The sequence below is a fragment of the Lonchura striata genome, chromosome 6 (genome assembly GCF_050655825.1).
Source record: "Lonchura striata isolate lonStrDom1 chromosome 6, ASM5065582v1, whole genome shotgun sequence".
NCBI lineage: Eukaryota > Metazoa > Chordata > Aves > Passeriformes > Estrildidae > Lonchura > Lonchura striata.
This window is the reverse complement of record NC_140708.1, coordinates 18594019-18613882: the sequence shown is the minus strand read 5'-3', so window position 1 is coordinate 18613882 and position 19864 is coordinate 18594019. Positions and strand designations below refer to the sequence as shown.

The window sequence follows — 19864 nt, the reverse complement described above, 5'->3', positions numbered from 1 at the left end:
CAGAATAAGAAACCAGACAGGGACTCTGAGGCCTCTGTGAGCTACAATTAAAACAAACACAATGATGCCATGGCTTTCTGTCTCATTTCATTTTGCCAGAAACCAAAGAAAAATTAAATTGATTACAGTCCATTACATAATGTGGTACCAACCTTGTAAATATTTTTTCTGGTGCCACTAATTAAAACAGAATGAATTGAATAGCTACAGGCACAAACACAAGTAGCAAGGTGCTAAACTCCTTTCATGCAAATGTGCAGTTTCCTGATTCCTACCACCACACATTTTCACTGTGGAAACCTTGATACCCAATTTCCTCTCACAGTCAGTTGTTCTTGCATAGAGAGGGAATACATAAAAAAATGATGTAATTACTTGAGGATGTCATCTCTAGTTGAAATTGAAAGGATTAGATGAAAAAACTGTGGAAAAACTGCTAATGCTTAGTTTTCAGCTTACAGTGTTAAATCATCACAAATTATATCCTCAACTTTTTAATAATTTTCTTTGACAATAAGTGCATAATGCATTGCTGAATGCAAAAAAAATAACTAATTTATAACTTGCAACTCTTATAAACAGACACCATTACAGAACAGAAAAGATATTGTCTCCTATCACGTGGCTTCTTCTAGCAGTTCCTCCCCTAGGCATGGCTATTTGGCAACATACAAACATACAGTGTTTTTCATTAGTTTTACTGATGTTACCAATTTGGATAGTTTCCCTAGGAATATTTACCACTAAAAAAATCTCTTTTGTATTTATTTGCATTTCAGTATTCTTTATCTCATACACCAATCTCCACTTCAACTATACATTTAGCTATGTACCTCACAACAAAACTGGGTCGGAAGTCTTTTTGCTCGACACAAATATACTTAGTAGGGGGTTATGGAAAAAGCAGAAAAAACCCACTTTTCTCAGGATATATTTTTAATAAACATAAATGCATTAATTTTATGGCTATTTGGAACTTTAAATATTCTGTCTTCCCAGAAGCTACAGCTTCACTTAATGAGTTTTAGTAATAGATGATAAGACCAATGTTGAAAGAATACTCACTTATGCAGAAAGACAATTTCTACATTGACATCATCCCTATCCTTGTGCAGGAAGTCCTTCAGGAAGTTCGACACACTTTCAAGTGTTATGTGCCCACAGACAACTATGTGCCTGTTACAGAAAAATCAGAGTTAATCTCACAAAGGAGGTAAAAAAAACAAGCAAGCAGAGATGGAAATGATAACTTATTGAGAAAAAAGAGCATTAGTCTTTTATTGATGTTTCTCTAGATCCTATTCCATGAAGTCAAAGAAGAAAAATAACAATTCCAAAAGGTTTTTTGCAACTGCAAATGTATATACATACACGCTGTCACCATTTGCTGTAAAGCCATTTGACCAGGTTGTTTTACACATTTAACAATAAGTAGGATCAGCTATATATATGTTTATGCACTGTATTAACCAGTCCCTTTCAAAGTCATATTTCCTCATTTTACACATCTTTCTTGATATCTTTAACTCCTCTAATGAGATTTACTGTTTAAATTTTTGGGTTATGACAGCAAATCTCCCTAAAATTATTCAATATTTTTCTACAGTTGAAGCAGACTTTTATGCCAAGGAAGGTAGCGCAAAGCTTGCCAAATACAGGCCATAAGCAGCATGAAAAGAAATTTTTTCCTACCATAAAACCTAGAGGAGAGTACTTTACAACCAGAAGTCATTGTTTACTATTATCACTTTTCTGGCAGAGCACAGTGTGTTAAACATTTATTTTGAAATATGATAACTCCTTTTACATGAGTACTTAGATATCACAAGGACTCAAATGCAATTTTAGAAATAGCAACAATCTAAACTTTCAATTGTTTATTTTATTTAACAGGCAAGACACAGAAGTTTATAAGAGACTCCGGCCATGCTAGTTTGTATTTAACATAGAACTCGATATACGAATGTTTATTACTAAACTTGCTATTCATAGTTTCTGCTTTGCCTTTTTTTTTTTAACATAAGTTTTAGTTGCAATGAATGTTCTTGGACTGCAAACACTTCAAAACACAAAAACATGAGTTAAAGCTTTCTTGTTTTATGAGATGGTAAGCACAGTATCAGAAAATATGACACAAAATATATCAGGTTTTTCCTTTTTCCTTGGGCAAAGGGGTCCTCTGGAGGTTCCTCTGGCAGAGTTTGCAGCACACTGGGTACAGGGGAGAACCATGCTTACACCGCCCCCACCAGAAGGGCTCTGCCCCTGTTTCCCTGATGGCCACTTGCCTGAGTTGCCAGAGGTGTACAGTATGACTTAGTGCATTGTCATACATAAAGCAGCAATGGAAAACCTCAGGAAGCTTCAGATTCTGAAGAGATATTTAAAACCTTAGCAGTTTACTTGATGTGAATTCTGAACAGACTGTTCGGTACACTACACTAGACTAACATATAGCTAAGTTCTTTCTGTCTGGTGGCATTCCAGACTTTTCCTGGCTATAAGTATATATAGCATCAAAAACCCACCGAGTCCGAAGGAAATTATAAATAGCAGCTAAGAATAATAATTTGTATTCCTTATACTGTCTGTGCACATTTTCCAAGATAACTGATTTTAAATTATGGGAATTATTTTCTTCAAATGTCTTCATCTATTACTAACTAAGAAATTGAATTTTCCATCTGGATAGCTTATACATTGCTTTTGATAGCAGAAATAATTCCTGATTGAAGGGAAGTCTTTTGTGATCCAGGGCAGTTAGCTTTAGCTGGGTCTCTTCCTGAATGCTCTTCTGATACAGAACATTCCTATGGAGAAAATTTATTACCTCCCTGGCTGATTTCACTCAATATGGTTTTTTTTGTGTCATTAATTACAGTCCACATTTTAAAGTATGGCAACACATAATATTGTATTGCATGAAGAAGAAATTATCAAAGTATCAAAAGATTACAAGGCAATTCATGCTCTCAGATACCTCCAGAGGTTATTTGCTACAAAAAGCTCCTGCTAAAAACACATGCATTTGGTACAATCCTGTTATGACTTTCACTGAGTAGGGACTCACAGCAATCTGCTCCAGTGAAAATAAAACATTTGGCTGTCAAAAACTCTCACATTGGGTATCAGGACTAATTGTTTTTGGAGTGTTAAAAGGCATCTGCACTGTGGTTTCACTTTATACTCTGATTTGGAGCTGGACACAATCTGGTTCCTCCAGATTTTCTCTTCTTTGCTATACTTACACAGTGCATGGCAGTGTCCTGAACAGCGACTGCAACAAAACCTCCTGGCTTTCAAAGAATATTTTCTGATAAGATACTTGCATTAATTTTTGGTTGAAACTTTCCATCAAAAAACCTTCCTTAAATGTAAGTCATATTTTTGCTTAGAAGTAAAAGAAATTGAAAACAGATTTCCTACTTGTCCATAGAGAGTTATTAGGTATGTTATTTAAGAAAACTTGAAGAGTTTATATTGGAACTTATAATGTTGCAATCTGTCCTGTATATTATTTGAAGATTTATAACTTCCTCTGTTTGTTTTAGTAACCATTGTATTCATTTTTAAATTTTTTTTTAAACATCCATTTTTTTTTCATGCACTGAGAAAGTAAAGCCAACATAGTGGACGTCTTTTGTTTGCTGCAAGAGTTGGTTAGTAGAAAGACACAAAATTAAGTTCACTTGGTCAACAGAAATGTCTAACTTCTGCATTAAGCTTTTCTTTATGAAAAGCCTCAGAACTAGTACATTATTATTATTATTTCTTTTTTTTATTCTTTAAAACCAAAATCGATAAAGTACCTTGCCATACCAAAAAACATGATTTAAGAATTTAGACATTTTTATTACTGATAGGTATTTAGGAGGACTAAGTTTTTTTTTAAGTAGTAGTTGTCATTGGTACACGTCAGATGTGAAACTGGTTTAATACACCAGTGGGAATCCATATTATATTATTGTAATGCTGCAAAATAATCCTTTTACAAATAATCAAAAGCTTATCAGGAGCCATATTCTATCAACAAAGATGAGCTAATCCATCCTCTTCCATATATATTTATCATTCTCAAAATGAATTTCATAAATACAAAAAAATATGAAAATATTCCAAATATGAAGAATTGGCGCAGATGTACATAGTTTATTTCAACTGTGATTCTACATAATTGAAATTCTCTACAGTACCTATTTTTTTCCACCCTAGTATTGACATAATGATCCACTTATTAAAAATACTGCAGCTTGCAAACAAAAATTGAGACAAAAAATCCAAGGCTACTACAGAGACACACTGTTTCATTATGGGAAACAATGAAATTAGCAAAAATTAAAACATCCAGGTTTCTGGCATGAGATAATTGAGAACATACACTTAAACCATGTAAATAGCCCTGTAAATGAAAACAGATCCACTCTAAATGGGACTCTTTAAAAAGGATTTTTGCATTGTTCCTCCTTCAGAAATAGAAAAGACAAATCTTTTCCCTGTTTATTTTGCAAGAAATATCCATTTTATTAGAATAAGACTAAAGAACCTGAAAAAACTCAGTCCATCTAGTCTGTTCTAATAAATCAAAAACAATAAATACAAAATTCTCTTCAGCATTCAGTTGAATACTTGGTGCACACTTGTCAAGTAACTAAAGGAAGTGGGGTGCATATTGATCTAGATGCCTCTATAAAATTATGACATTAATATCAAATACATGTGCTCAGATCTTTTTGTGGTATTTCTGCTTTGCATTCTGCTCATTCCTTCATCTACTGACCATCTAAACTCTTTACATACCAGTAGTAGGCTGCTGTGGTTGAAGAAGGCAGCAGCTTGTAAAGTCTAACAGGTTTTGCTCAAAGAAATGATGCTTTCTTATTAAAAAAAAGTCAATAAATGTCAACAGAGACTGTATATGTGGTCAGCTTGTATTGTATATATGGTGGTCAGCTTGTTTTTCTATTAGTGATATACATACTTAAATATACCAGTTCACAGTACACTTCTAGATGGTTGTGATTTTCATGATTTACCAATCATTACTCACAATTCTGATAATTCAGCTCCAAACTTCCTGTGTGTGCTTCTGTGTCTTTCTCTTATTTCAATATAAACTCCTCTCTCAGTTTAACTCTTAAAAGTATTAACTGCTGTGCAGCCACAATTTGGAGTGTTTCCCTTTCTTTTTCACAGAAGACTTGATCCCAAAGATCATGGTCCTCTAAGAATCTCTTATGTAGCCAGTGTGTACAGTAAAAAATAATTAAACTGTAAGCTAATTTCTCAACCTGATTCTCCCATCAGGCTGTATAAATCTCCTAGTAAAATGGAGACAAACAAAAAATATTAAAGGATATAGCTAATTGACCGTCAAGCAAGTTTAACATTTTTTTCTCCTCCTGTGTCCAAAAGTAGATTTTTGTTATTTTCTTTATTTCTGAAGGATTTAAAATCTCAAAAGTGTTGTAGTTACTAAGAAGTGTTGCAGACACTAAAATATGTATTAGCATTAAAAGTATACAAGCATATGGTCATACCTGTCAGAGGAGCTGTAATTGAAGTATGTGAAAACATATCTCAGGTACTTTTAATTTCTGTAAATTGGACCTTATAGCTTCAACTGTCAGCTATTTAGGAACCAGAGTGTACTTTTCAGCTGCTGTGCTTAATTCTGACAGAAAATATCTGTTATTTCCACCAGGTTCCATCCCTTTGGATTCTCTCTTAATCATGAATAAAGAAAAAGGAATTAGGTAATACTGAGAAGCACTGAAAAAGCTCCGTTCAATATATGGTGCACAGTACAGATCAGTGGAACCCTACTGGATTCTACATCAGATTAACACAAATAGGAAACTGGTAATATCAGGAATTTGAAATTTTCTCAGATGCAAACATTAAATCACTTTGTGACCAATAAAAGACTGCATTTCAGCTCCTTTAATCTAGGATTAATAGCACATTTCTTTGTTTAAACTACACATTAGAGCTTTCATCCAAGTATGTTTGCAGTGGCATGCTATCCTACATGACTCACTCTGGGCTGCCTTGTTTATTTAAACTTTGCTCAGCTACAGCTAGATGAATTTATCTTGCATTTTTATGATCATGATCTAAGGAATTTTGCAATTTTTCCCTATAAACCAATTTAAAAGTTAATTATTCTTTGTTTGATGCACACCTCCAAACAAGCCATAATAAAATAAAAGAACAGTGATTTTGTTCTTCTAGAATCTGGATTAGTGGAGGCTACCATTATAGCTTAAAGTATGAATATTCATCCTTTCATTCAGTCTGAATAGCAATATCATTTAGAGTATTTCTGCTTTTATGAAAAATAACACAACATTTAGGCACAACACACATCTATGATCAGAAGACAAAAGTGAATAAACAGAAGAAAAAAACCTGCTGAATAGCAGGCACAAGGAGCCCATACTAGAAAGCTTACAGTTAAATGCAGGGGTCATCTACACCTCCAGCATTAGCATCTCACTTGCAAACAGACCTTAATTGACTGTTCTAACCTCTCCAAACCCTGGATTTTATTTTTGTGATATTTTGTGTGGTAGATATCACACACACAAGGCATCCTGGTTTTACTTCTGAAATCAACTGAAAGGAGTTTCTATTAAATACATTGCTTTCTCCCATCATTACTCATTTCCAAATCACCTTATGTGTTTTTTAAGTGCTCAAAAAATAATTAAGTCCTTTGTAAGCAATGCAGGATTTAGGAAAGACTTTTCAGATTTTTCGAGCATTTGATCCATGAGCAGAGCCAGTGCATTTCTTTCCACAGAAATCATCCCAAAATGTCATGTGTAATTTTCTGCAACAGAATCTGAGTGAAAGCAAGAAGTCTCTAAAACTTGCTGAACAATTAATCACTTCTGCCATCTCACATTACACATCCTGGAATGCCATGTACTCTATAGTTTGTAGAATATGGTAGATCAGCAGATGTATAAACCAGATTCTGTCTTTCTTGGGTCAAAATTTGAACAGCATCTACTGCTTTTTGATGCCAAATTCAAAAGGGTTTTTTCAAAGTTTAAGCAGAGAAAAGGAACTTTTAAAACTTCAACTGGAAAAATAAAAGTGCTATTATTTTAGGAATAGAACATGGTATGAGACCTCAAATACATATTTTAAAGTCATAATGTTCTTATATGTCACTTCCCACACTTCCTTTCTTACTTTCAAAAGAATGGATATAGTTCAGTATGCACACAAAATTGAAAAAAAAAATAAGTTTCTCCTATTTCTTCTATCTGTCAGTCTATTTAACACTCATCAGATTTTCTTTATCACTAAGTGAAATTTCATTTGAAAAAGTGGGATTAGAAGAATGGCTAGCAGATGGGAACTAGAGACACCCCTGGGATCATAATGTAATCCATGTCACATTCTCTTATTACATTCTCATCCCACTGAAAAAATAATATCTTACATATTGCATCAAATTATTTAATATAAGAATTTAATGTCACTTTCTTTGGAGATATGCCTTCATTACTGCAATAAATGGACCTTTTCTTTGGTTAAGCTTTAACATTTCTTTTTTCTAATTTGTAATGAAATTCAAATGTCTAATGAGTCCAATATGGCCTGTCAACTTAAATTTATCTGTTTGTCTTTCTGTTTACCATATCTATCTGTCTACAGTTTTTATTTTCCTCTGTGAAGTTTAGTTATTGAATCCCATGTTTCCTTCTGGAAGGAATTTCTAACAGATGATTATTCCTGTTGATATGGTGATGATTTGGTAATTTATGGCTTGTAAATTTAAGAAATGTGTAGAAATGTCTGGGAAGCAGAGCAGATCATGAGAGCAGAGAAACAGGAGGTTCCAATACCTTTACAGTGTAGGACTGCGATTTCATTAAAATGCATTTTTAATCTTACATAATAACTACAATAATGCCTCTGGATAATTTATTTTTACATCTTTTGAATCTGCAATGAAGTCTAGCATAAACCTGTACTATGGTGACAAAGCAAGCACTTTATATAAACCTAGCCAGAACCACAGAAGGGCCAGGTTGGAAGGGACCACTGTGGCTCCTCTGGCCCAACCTCCCTGCTCAGACAGGTCATTGCTCTCCTTGCCATACCTATTTATGCAAAGCTGGCTCCTACTTTCTGCCCTCATAAAGAATTTGCATCGGATTTGATAGCAGTTTTGTATAAAAAATAATTTAGTCCATGAAATTAGAAGTCATTAATTCAATGTAAAGACTGAAAAAAAACAATAAGTGATCTAGGCTGAGTTCATCAGCTAACAAATGTTCTTTCCATATGCTTTCTAGAGCTTTGTGCACACTGATTTATACAATAAGTTAAAATCTTCAATTGGAAAATATTTCACAGAATTAAAATCCAGTCTGATTGTATGCACACTCAAATACAGAAATAGAACAAGAACAATTGTGATTCAAAAGTAAATTAGCAAATACAGAATAAAATTTTAATTATGGATTGGTAGAAAGAGGTAAAACGGATCTGGATCTTTAACCACATCACATACCACACTTCAGTATAAATATTATAAACAAATAAGCAAAAAAAACCTTGGTGGGTTTTTTTTTTCCTTAAAATAACACAAATGATCTTGTAAGTACTATTTTGGCTGGATCCAAATGTGTAAGTTCCAAAATATCACAAAAATAGTGCTATATCATAAATCTACTTATCCAAACCCAAGACTTTCTTGAAAAAATAAAAAAAAAAAGATTCTTATTTCAAAAGAATTAAAGCTTGAACATTACAGAAAAGTAGGCAATTACAGCACTTTAGAAATTCATCCAAAGTGATCAATGCCCCTTCTGGCCTTCCAGGGGTATGAATGCATGAACAAACCTTCAGGTCTAATGCTCTGTTCTAAAGCCAGCTATAGTGACAGAGGGGCAGATGCCTTTTCATCCTTTTATGGTTCTTCACATTAAAGTGATCCCTTGACTATTAACTCATGAATTTTACAAATAATTCAGAGAAAAAGCCTAAGCAAAGTCAAATTAAAAGCTTTAAAAAGAAAAGAGCTAAATGTAGACAGGGTGTAAGGAAGCATTTTTGTTTGCTTGACTGTTTTGGTTTTTTTTGTTCCAGATTATAACTGTGCCAAATTCAATACTCATCATTACATGCGTACATCTGGCCTCAGTTATATTTTGTATAGATATATTGGTATAGATATTTTGGTATAAATGCAACAGTAAGTACTGCTATTTATTTAACAGTTGAAGATGAAACTTCAGTCAAAGACTATAAAGAAATTCCTGTTCCTTAGAAGTCTCCTTACAATAATATTACAAAGCAGGAATTATAACTCAATTTAAAATCTAAAAAATTCTCTGTGGACTTTCACAACTAAATGAACCTATTATCTAGTAAGTTTAACCAGTGATAACTGTCTACAAAGTACTTTTATTTCCAAAGTTTGTATGTATGGGTCTCATCTAAGGCAAAAATAAATTTCTTTATTATGCAAAATGAATCCTGTATAGTTTATGATCCTTTGGGGACTATATTGGCTGAAAAGAAAAATTAAATGTGAGCTCAAATTTGATGTGTTTGTTATTTCTCTTCTTTAGTTAGTGAAGTTTGTATCAATAATTTTTATGCACATATTCTAGCTCCTTTATAGTTACAATTCTGTAGCAAGGCTCTCCATAGTATTAAAGTCACTTAGTGCAAAACTCAAAACAACATACATAATCATACACTGGTTTTAATTTTGGACCTAAATGTTTAATAATCATGTTATTACACACACTGAGTTTAGAAGGCAACATGTTGTGCTGTTTCCTGGCATAGTTGCTGGCTGGGGTTAAACCTTGACAATGTATAAACATATATATAGATTAAATAAAACAGATTCCATGTATTTATCTATTTTGTACAGAGTTAAAAAGTACACATATTTGCTGTTTCAAGGGCTGAAACTATATCTTTCACCAAAATTCAGCTGTTTTCATATTAGAAATGTATTTAATCTGGAAACTTTCTGACATTAGAACAACTGTAGTTTCTCATTATTTTTGCTGCCAGAATCTATGCTTGGTTGCTCAACTAAAGACCTTATACTGCTAATTACTACCACATGCCCATATCCCAAGCAAAGGAAAACTTATTGGTTCTGACAATCTATTCTCTCAACACTGAATTCCAAATGAAAACTTCAATTTTGGCCAAACATAACATTTCATCAATCTTGTTCTACTGACTGCAAAAGCAACATCAAACAAGGAGTCCTAATGGCTTTTTACTGTGCAGTTCCCAAGTTTAGATTCTCTGATGAAAGACCCACATGAGCAGAAAACAATGCATAAAGTAAATTGAACAGTTTGTATGCTGATGACAGAGATGAGTTTCAAGCAACAAATTATATGAGCAGTAGAGATCAGCAGAGAAAGCACTGACAACAGAGTGAGAAAAAAGCAGAGACTGCATATAAAGAAAGACAAAAAAAAAGTGAAAAAAATAAAATTAAGCACGCCCCAAAGCTAGCAGAAGCCTGTAATCTGAAGTTGAGCTTTTCAGGATGTGGAGTTCTGACTGAAGATCAGGTCCAAATTTCGAGACATCTGAGCAATGCTGGGTACTAGTGACAATGTAGAAGGGGAGGGACAAACTCTGTGTGCAAAACAGGTTTTAACCATATTTCCCTCTGCTATAACTCCTTTAGAGCTTTGAAAACAGTGGGATATGTTGTGAGTTTGAAAAACTTCTCTTTGAGAAAACAAGTATGAATATAAATATGAAACTGTCCTGACCTCTGTCACAAATAAATATTTTGGGAAATTAGCAATAAATTCCCAGAAATAAATCTAGGCATTTAGTTTGTTTAGGTAAGTGATGAAAGTTTCCAACATCAGTGTTTGCAGTTTACCTTAGACATTTGACTGCATCTCAATAAATGTATATATTGAAGTTTACTATCTCATTACTTGAGTATTCTTGAACAAAAATTAGTATAAAAGTTATATCTAATTTTAAAACTTTGATTTATCTACACAGAGATACAAAATAGTACTCTAGAATTAGCTCTGTGGGACATTTACAGTCTTTCTGCTACATAGAGAGGAGAAATAACTTGATAAAAGCATAATCCAATTAATATTGCATGGGTAAGGATTTGAAAGGAACAAAGTAAAAAATTATCTTGTTAAAGTAAGAAGAGGGGGACAATTCATTAGATATATTTCTTGGAGTACTTTATTTATATCATATGTAAAGGACTTTCTATCTGACTAGACTTTCAGGGCAAATAGACTCTACCAGTGGATGTCACAATGGTATGCAATGAAATGAAGGATGGCAACACTAAAGGTGGTATTGTGCTGTATCTCTGTATCACCAAGGACATCTAGTACAGTAAAGGCTTTATCCCAGCACATCCAGGAGCTGGGAATGCCAGAAAAAGCTAGCTTTAACTTGGTCAAGAAAACAAGCAGGCTTTCAATAGAAATGTAATGAGGTAATGTGGTCCAATAAAATTTAACCTTTGCCACTGGGTAAAAATTGTGTGTTTGTTTTTTTATCACACTGTTTTGATATTAATGTTACTGCCTGCTCTTCTTCAGATACGCTTAATGTGATACAGGGAAGAGAATTGCTTTAAGATCCCTGGTCACAGATTCTAAACTCATGAGAGTTTGCAATATCCATGGAAAGTCAGAAAAAGTGGCATGAGATCCAAATCTGCTGGTTGAACGCTGAGAAAAAGGGCTATTAGACTTTTTACATAGTCAGTCCAACCGAACAAACTGGTAAATATGTATCTCCTATTTTGCATCCAGTAAAACAAAGTTTTCTGAAAAAGTGAGTTGTCTGAAAATCATGCAAATTATCACTGCCACTTAGTTAAGAGACAAAGCACACGATATTCTGATGCTCAAAATGGTGAAGTGACAATTCACCCTTGCTGCAGAAGTTAATTGCATATGTAATAGCAGCTTTTTACAAGATATATCAGAGTAGTCTGAGTGGTATCCAGGTTCTCTTGAAGTAGGGACAAAATGTTGTGACTTGTACCATAGCACAGCCCAGGTCTCTAATTATAGTGTGACAACTCTCCAGTGGTAACATCTGATGCCAAAGAACACAGCCTTGTAAGCTGTGAGTCAGCTGTTACCACCTTCAGGGGCTCTTTAGAGTCCCACAACCACACCTGGTCTTTTTGGACTTACTTTCTGCCTCGGGTTGAGTTAAAAGTTCCGCCGTATTTCTTCCGATTAAGGATGAGAGCAGCAATTTCTGGCACGTAGCGAGCAAACATTGCCTACATGCATGAAACAGAAACACAAAAAAAAAAAAGAAAATGGCATGCAGAGAGTGTTCTACTGCAGCAGAGGCAGCAGAGCCTCTTGGGATACTTACTTTCTTCCACTAACCGCACTATAGGAACCACCATATTTCTTGCGGTTTCCTATTAACTCTATGATTTCAGGGACGTAGCTGGCAAACATGGCCTAAGAAGAAGATAGGAGACAGAAGAAAAGACTAAAAAGAGAGGCCAAAGAAAGGGGGATGATGAATATTTTCAGAAGATATATATTTTTAAGATCTGAAAATGCAAAAGAATTAGATCTATGCAGTTGTTTAAAAATAAAATAGAAAAAAATGAAAAAAAAATCTTATAAAACAAGAGGGCTCAATGTAAAAGCTGGTCTTACAGAGGGTACATACCTTAAAAATAAAGAAAATGGCCAAAAGAGGAAAAATAGACATGTAAAACAAAACAAGAACAAAATTACTTCAAACTGGTATCTAATCACAAAAAACAGTTGTCTACTTCTTCCTGAAGAGGGGAGGGGGGGAAAAACCTATCCCAGCCCCACTGCAAAAAAACCAAAGCCAAGTATTATTGATACTGTTACATTTCTGCTTTCAAACACAGACTTCTCCCCACCATTGTAAGAATTTAAAAGAAGACAAAAACAAGATTAAATCAGGGGTAATTTCCCCATCAAGAAACAAAAAAATCACCGCCCCCCCACCACCCCCAAAAAAAAACTTTTCCAAAAGTTCTTGGATTTATAAGGATTGGAATAACATGTGATAGAAAAAAGGTTTTGAGGAGAAAATAAAAATTATTCTGCCATGTTTTGTCCAACAAACAGCTTCCTTGTGGCTGGATACTTTGAAGAGCTACTGCCATTTGACATGATCTGTCTTCACATGCCAATAAACAGAGATGAGAATGCATATATGTAATGCTCATACATATCTGTGTGTGGCTAATATATGGCATTCACAACACTGGTTATATACATATCACCTCTGTGAGATGTATGTACATGTGAAACCAACAGGTGAGGGTAAGGTAACAGTGCACATACGCATGTATGGGCACAATATACCTTACTCGTCATCCGCATAGCATTTACCTTGCACAGGGTAAATACTAAAATAACCCTGGCTACTTTAGAGACCATTGCAACAAGTGAAATAATATTACTAGCACTGACAAATAATGGAAAAGTTGGCAAGACAAATAGTAACTTGGGTGCTACTTACATACAGGACAAAGAGAAATTGCTGATATAAAAGGATACTGGTTATGGTCATGTGATAAACTGTGAGCTAAAACTGCACTACATGACATGAAAGGATGTTTGAAATTAAGGAGAATATGGTTTGCCATCATCTGGATCAGGCAAGCTGCTCTTTAAGGCAGTCCAAAGCCACAGTGTTTGTTGGAATTCTGGGAAGGAACACAGAAGGGTGGGTAGGACTTCTGAAACCGCAAAGTGCCTTTAAATATCAATAGCAACCCCCAAAAACGCTCTACAGTCAGTAACTAAGTAGAGGACTACAAATAACATTGTGTGTTGAAATATTAAGGCACTTCATATAATCACATGCATTACTCATTTAAACGGATTAGAAAAATTCTAATTCTGGACTAATTCTACACTAATATGACAAGCTCTGCCAAAATATTTATCTACAGGAAAAAATGCATATTAAACATACTTTCATGTTTTATAATTAATTTAAGTTTAATAATCCAAATATTATTATTCCCTTAATTACAACATTGAGATATAGAGGATCAAGTTTTCAGGTAACTGGAGTATTAAGAAGAGTATAAAGAAGAACTTTTACCAATCCCCCAAGGATGAAGAAGACCATGAAAAGGCGACCAAGGGTTGTTTTTGCATAAACATCTCCATAGCCAACAGTGGACATTGTAACCATCAGCAAATAAACACATTCCCAATATGTTAGCGGTTGATTATTTTGGAAATTTTCCCATGGATCCCCTGAGTTCTCCACCTACAATGTACAAGAAAACATATAATGAATTATATTAATTATAACTGACTCTAATTAACCCCAAATTAACTCTACCCATATATGCATGTGCCTGTGTGTGTATATAAATATATGATTTGGCAAATGATATGAACTCTGAATCCTTTCCTGTGATTTATTTTCATCAAATACAGAACCCGTTCCTGTGTCAAATAGAGCACTGCAGTTCTTTTGCCAATATATACAGCCTTGCTACTCAGATAATTTATGGGAAGTATCTTTTCCAGGCACCACTAAATAATGTAACTTAATAATGTAGTTTCATAAGTTCATTTAATAAAAATGTGTTCAGAATATTTTCAGAGTAAATCTTACTTTTAATGCAATTGTACTTCTCAATGTTTTTGTTTTAAATGATTATGTAATTACTGAAAGAATTCCACCTTTAGTGGAATGATACTATTTTTTCAAAAAGCCAGCCACTGTTGAGACAAAATTATAAATTTGTCAGTGGGAAAGCAGTTTGCCAAATAAACTTTGTTCCATAGTAAGAAGTTAAAGTTTGAGTATTCCTACAGTAGAATGGAAAAGCTTTTGTTGAAAAACAAAGGGAAAAAAAACCAAATCCTAGAAAATAGCATTCCCTTGGTCTTGATATAGTATTTAAGGGGTGTTGTGCTCTGTTTATTCAAAAATCGAAAAAAGGGTATTGTTTCCAGATTGAAATGCTATATTTGCCCATTCTACATGAATGAGAAATAGATCATAAACTAAAAATTGAAAATCTCTGCGCATCTCTACCAGGGCGAACATGAAATGACTGACAGAGCAGGAGAAGCAGGAGTTTGAATGCAGTCCCGCCTAGCTGGGTGCAGTTTTTCTGTGACCCGCCTGGCTGGCTGAGCGGAGCTGCGGCTCGCTCGGAGCCCCGGGCGCGCACCGCCGCCCGGCGCGCCGGGCAGCCCGGCATCCATACGTGCAGTGGAGCCGAAAAACACAGCTCCAATCTCCGCCTCCCGAGAGCACAACCAGCCCGGCTGCGGGGCTGGGATGAGCGCCTCCTTCTTGCACTCCGCTGTCGAGGTCCGGCACTGCCGAGAGCAGCGCGGTGCCGGCACCAAAGCAGCTCGGAGCGCCTGGGCCGGCAGCAAAAGTCAATGAAGTGTTCCCAAAGGCACTCACCAAATGTATGAACCCAGCTGCCGTCAGCCACGTGCTGATAAATATAGAGCACAGATTCACTAGCTTGATGGAATTACTGGAAATAAACAAAGCAAAAAGGAGATTAGACTAGAATTTGTCACATATTTTTTTATAGGTACCTGTATACAACTGAAAACTTTAGACTCAAAAACCTGATGATTATTTCCCAAAAGAATGAGGTCACATTTTCATAATTTAGATACCTTGAAAAGAAAGTCCCAGTGTGTGAGAGCAGAAAGACAAACGAAAGCTTAGCTACATGAGTAGTCAAAAACAAACTAATAGAAATAACTAATGCTTTTTCACAGATAATTTGGTTGCCCCTCAGTACACACACCTCTTCATTTTTCACTGCTATACACTCAAAATTATTCACATATAAATACATAAAAAATACATGAGAACATTAGGATTCCCAAATTAAAGAACTAAGGTGTTTTACAGTGCCTGTGTAAAGTCCGAAGTATTTTCCATATTATTCTGCTTGCATGAACTCCTGTGGAACTCTTTACAGAAAATTCACATGAAACTAGAGTATTTCATACTTCACACTCACATTTTTCTCTATAAAAAGAAATAAGTATAATTTAAACCTACCAAAAGATCTACAAATGCTTTTTAGTCACACTGAATAGTATTCTCCATGTTCTAACCAGAACATGGAGAATACCTCACTCATGGAGAGGACCTCACTCAGTTCAGCAGAAAAATACCATACTTAAAATCTTCTGGATTTTTTGTGACTCTTGTCACAAAAGTCACTGTCCTAAGGATATTTGATAGAAACACAAAGAACTGCTGTCCATGTATGACTGTGTTTAAACAATCTTACCCATTCTTGCATTTGAAAATATTTGTAAGAAGGTATAACACCTCAGAAAAGACACCAGAATTATCCTTAAAGCAATACATTGAAAAATTTAAAAATTGAGAAAAATTTACTCTCAGTGCTAGCAGTAGTAATTTTCGGTTCTGTTTATAACCACTTTAAGGACAATAAAAATGCATTCTTTTCTGAACAAAATTACCTTAAAATTAAGCATTACAGCTCTTTAAAAGATATTTTTAAAAGTTACAGTTAGTAGACATATGGGAGTATAAGAAATAGACTATGACTGGGTAGTATGACAGATGATGAAATGAATACTGTACTCAAAAATAAAATAGCATATCAGCAGTTTTGTCATTAGTGTCCACCAACATCAATATATATTCCCTATTTCTCTCTTTCTTAAACTATGGTTGATCGAAGTCCCTATTTTCTTAGTGGTAACATTAATTTATAGCACAGGACCTTAACCAATGCTTTCCTAGATTAAACAAAATCATAGGAGTGATGCAGATGCAAAGCTCCATTATGAAAGGCTGAATATCATCCTTCACACCTGAGCTCAGAACATGAGATGTCCCTGATAAAAAATTATGTGTCTGTTGGTCTCTTCATGTCACTGTAATACCCATTAAAAGTAACTATTTACATTACTTATTTGGTACATTTTATTTTTGAAGATTTATTAAACACTGTGATTGTCTGTCCTCTATAAAATACTCCCTGTATTTCTGCCAGAGTCTAAATATAGATGAAGGATTAGTCATAAACATTTTCCCCCTCTTTAAGCTCTTTCCAACATCTGTGCAAAATCCCTTACTGTGAGCCCTGCCTAAGCTCCTGCAGATTTTTTAAAATATATTAGAAAACAATGGAGAGAAATTTTTCAATTGAAAACTGTAGAATTCAATTTCATAAAACATGGGAACAAAAAATCTTGAGTAATATACATTTAACTTCAAATTAGGGAACCAAACAAGTCCTTGGCAGAGTACAGACTTAAAGTGCCACTAAAATTTTGCTTTGTCTTACAGGATCTTTTCAAATATATAGAGCTTTCTTTTTCAGATATTCTAATAATCACCTAACACTTTGCTAGTCTCCTTACTGCCTCTGTTTTTGCATTGTGCAGCTTCTTCCACTGGATTCCATTTTTTGGAATGGCCCTTCTGCTCACTGTGTAAATAATATATATTCCTTTAATCTTCATATCTCAGTCAATAATTCCAGGAGTAATTTTAGGTTACAGTTTTTCTTTACTGGAGAAAAAAGAAAAGGAAGAGAAAATTTCCGTGCAATTGCACTGAATATTAAAAACATAGCAGTGCCCAGTATACCCTATCAGTTTCTCATCTTCTCAATTGTTATGTGTTATTAATGCCAAATGCACTAAAATGCTTAGGTCAAATTAGTTCCATACCTTTTTCACATAAATACATAACACCTCAGAGAACTCTTTTCTTTTGCTGGATTTTTAAATAATCAAAAGTATTTTTTCCCCCCTACTATAATTTCAGAGCTAGTATATACTGAATTTTCTATCCCAATTCAACAATTCAAGTTCTGTCATTGACTGTTGGTCTTTATGTTCACAGAAATCCTAATATGTCAAAAATTTCAATAAAACCTTAGAAGTGGACTGTAAAAAATTCTAAAACATCTTAATTCTAGAAGATTTTTAACCATCCCTGAGCAAAATAATGTTGCAGTAGTGGGCCAAAAGCTTTAAAGTAATAATAAAGGTCTAATAATAATAAAGTAATAATAAGGTCACAGCACATAACTGAAATCATTGATTGAATTTAGGGAAGCAAACTTCATTTAAATAATACTAGATTTGTTGAGACTAGTAGTTTAACTGCTCTAACTGGTACAAAATTTTTAAAGATTCTCCATTAATCACAAGGGCTCAGCACGTTTTTTTTTTTTTAGGAAACAAAATAATTCAGAACCAGAAGCTCTCAATTAAAGAGCATTCTGGTAATATAATAGAAAATGTGTGTGCAGCACATGAACTGCAGTTCTGATGGTACTTCAGAACACACTGAAAATACAAAAATTTCCTCATTGAAGGTAGCAGTAGCAGTAATAAATTAATTTTCTAGCTTGTTGCTTTCTAAAAGCTAAACTCATGCAAGACATTAAAAGAAACCCCAAGCCCTCACACAATCAAATTTATGTCAAGTGTAACTAGAAACTCTTCTAAACTAAATTGCATTCTGTTAATTTCTTTTAATTTGACACATCCATAAAAAAAAATAAATGTTTTGTGAACACTGCTGACCAAATTATTCAGCTCATTTCAGGTTATTAAGACAATAAAGAGAGCAAACATGATTTTCTATTGCATTACCAGGAACAGAGAGAGACATAAAAAACTGTTTTGGGGCAGTAACAATTCTTCAGTTAAATAAATTATGTTAGTGATGAACTGCTAAGGATGAATTAACTGACTAAACTAAAACACACATATAAGAAAGTTTTGCTTTACAGGCTTTCACTAATCAACATTTGAGATTTATAAATATTTTGTCAGTCGTATAAATAATCGCAGAGATGATGATATCTAATATAAGAGCAAATTCTGCACCAGAGAAAGGCTGTTTCAATCAACAGGTCAATCTTAAATAAACCAGCTCTGAGTACCTTGAAAATGATTAATGCACATTTTTGGATCTGGAATTTCACAAATTCTCCACTACTGAAGGGGCTATTAGGTTTCATCCAAAATCTTTTGAGTTTATAGGGCTTCTCCACTGTTCTTACAGCAGGGCTGTTCTGCATATTAAATCTTATTCTCCTTTCCCATACTGAGAATTCTGAGCTATGGGACTTCACCTTACAGTCTTTGATGTCTTTGACCAGAATTGGTTTCCTTCCAGCAGCACAACTGAAGACAGATAGTGTGAGAGTTTTACAGTACAGAGAATAGTTTCAAGGTTAAGGGTTGAAGCAACAGCTGTTTACTGTGAATGTGTACAAATTTCAGTACCTGTTTTCCCATTGCTACAAATTATCACGGCAAGAAATGGATTTACCTGCATATAAAGCCCTCACACATCAATAGCAACTGGTGCAGAGAGGAAAGGTTTTCAAAATGGAATTGATTTTACAGTAGTTATTAGAAGCTGGGTTCAATACTTCCCCTGGAGCATTTTAGAGAATGATGAAAAACAATGTGTCTTCAACTGCAAGGCATGGGAAGGTTTCTCTTTATTTCCTTCAAAATGATCTTTTGTTAATATGCCAAAGAACCAGTAAGCCAGAAGGTTAATTGGAGTATTTTAATTACTATATGGAATAAACACTAAGGATAATGAACACAATATAAAGATGTTTTTAATGATAAAATTTAAATTTTTTTATTTAATGTTTTTTATGTGAAAAACAAAGCTCAGTTCAAAAAAACTGGAAGAGCCACAATGAGAATTTCTCAAAATACTTTTTAACTGTTTTCTTTTGAATGAATTTTGATTTCAGTTTTTTCAAGACAGCAGAACATGGAAAGAAGCAATGTTTAATCAGTACAAAGCTATGTAATTAATTCTGCTTTTAATTTATCAACACATA

General features: G+C 34.2%; 1 protein-coding gene across 50 annotated transcripts in view; it reads right to left on the bottom strand.

Moving 5' to 3' along the window:
- The window catches only part of KCNMA1 (potassium calcium-activated channel subfamily M alpha 1), a 428996-nt gene that overhangs the window by 136537 nt on the left and 272595 nt on the right, over positions 1 to 19864 (bottom strand). For 46 of the 50 annotated variants that reach the window (XM_085583432.1, XM_085583417.1, XM_085583419.1 and 43 more), the window contains 4 exons: positions 15445 to 15520; positions 14113 to 14283; positions 12382 to 12473; positions 1066 to 1176 (listed from right to left, as the gene is read on the bottom strand). In XM_085583432.1, the coding sequence (XP_085439558.1) occupies positions 1066 to 1176; positions 12382 to 12473; positions 14113 to 14283; positions 15445 to 15520 (450 nt within the window). Of the gene's footprint in view, positions 1 to 1065; positions 1177 to 12191; positions 12284 to 12381; positions 12474 to 14112; positions 14284 to 15444; positions 15521 to 19864 lie in introns of all 50 variants that reach the window. The other 4 variants (XM_085583411.1, XM_085583441.1, XM_085583442.1 and 1 more) reach the window with 1 other exon arrangement.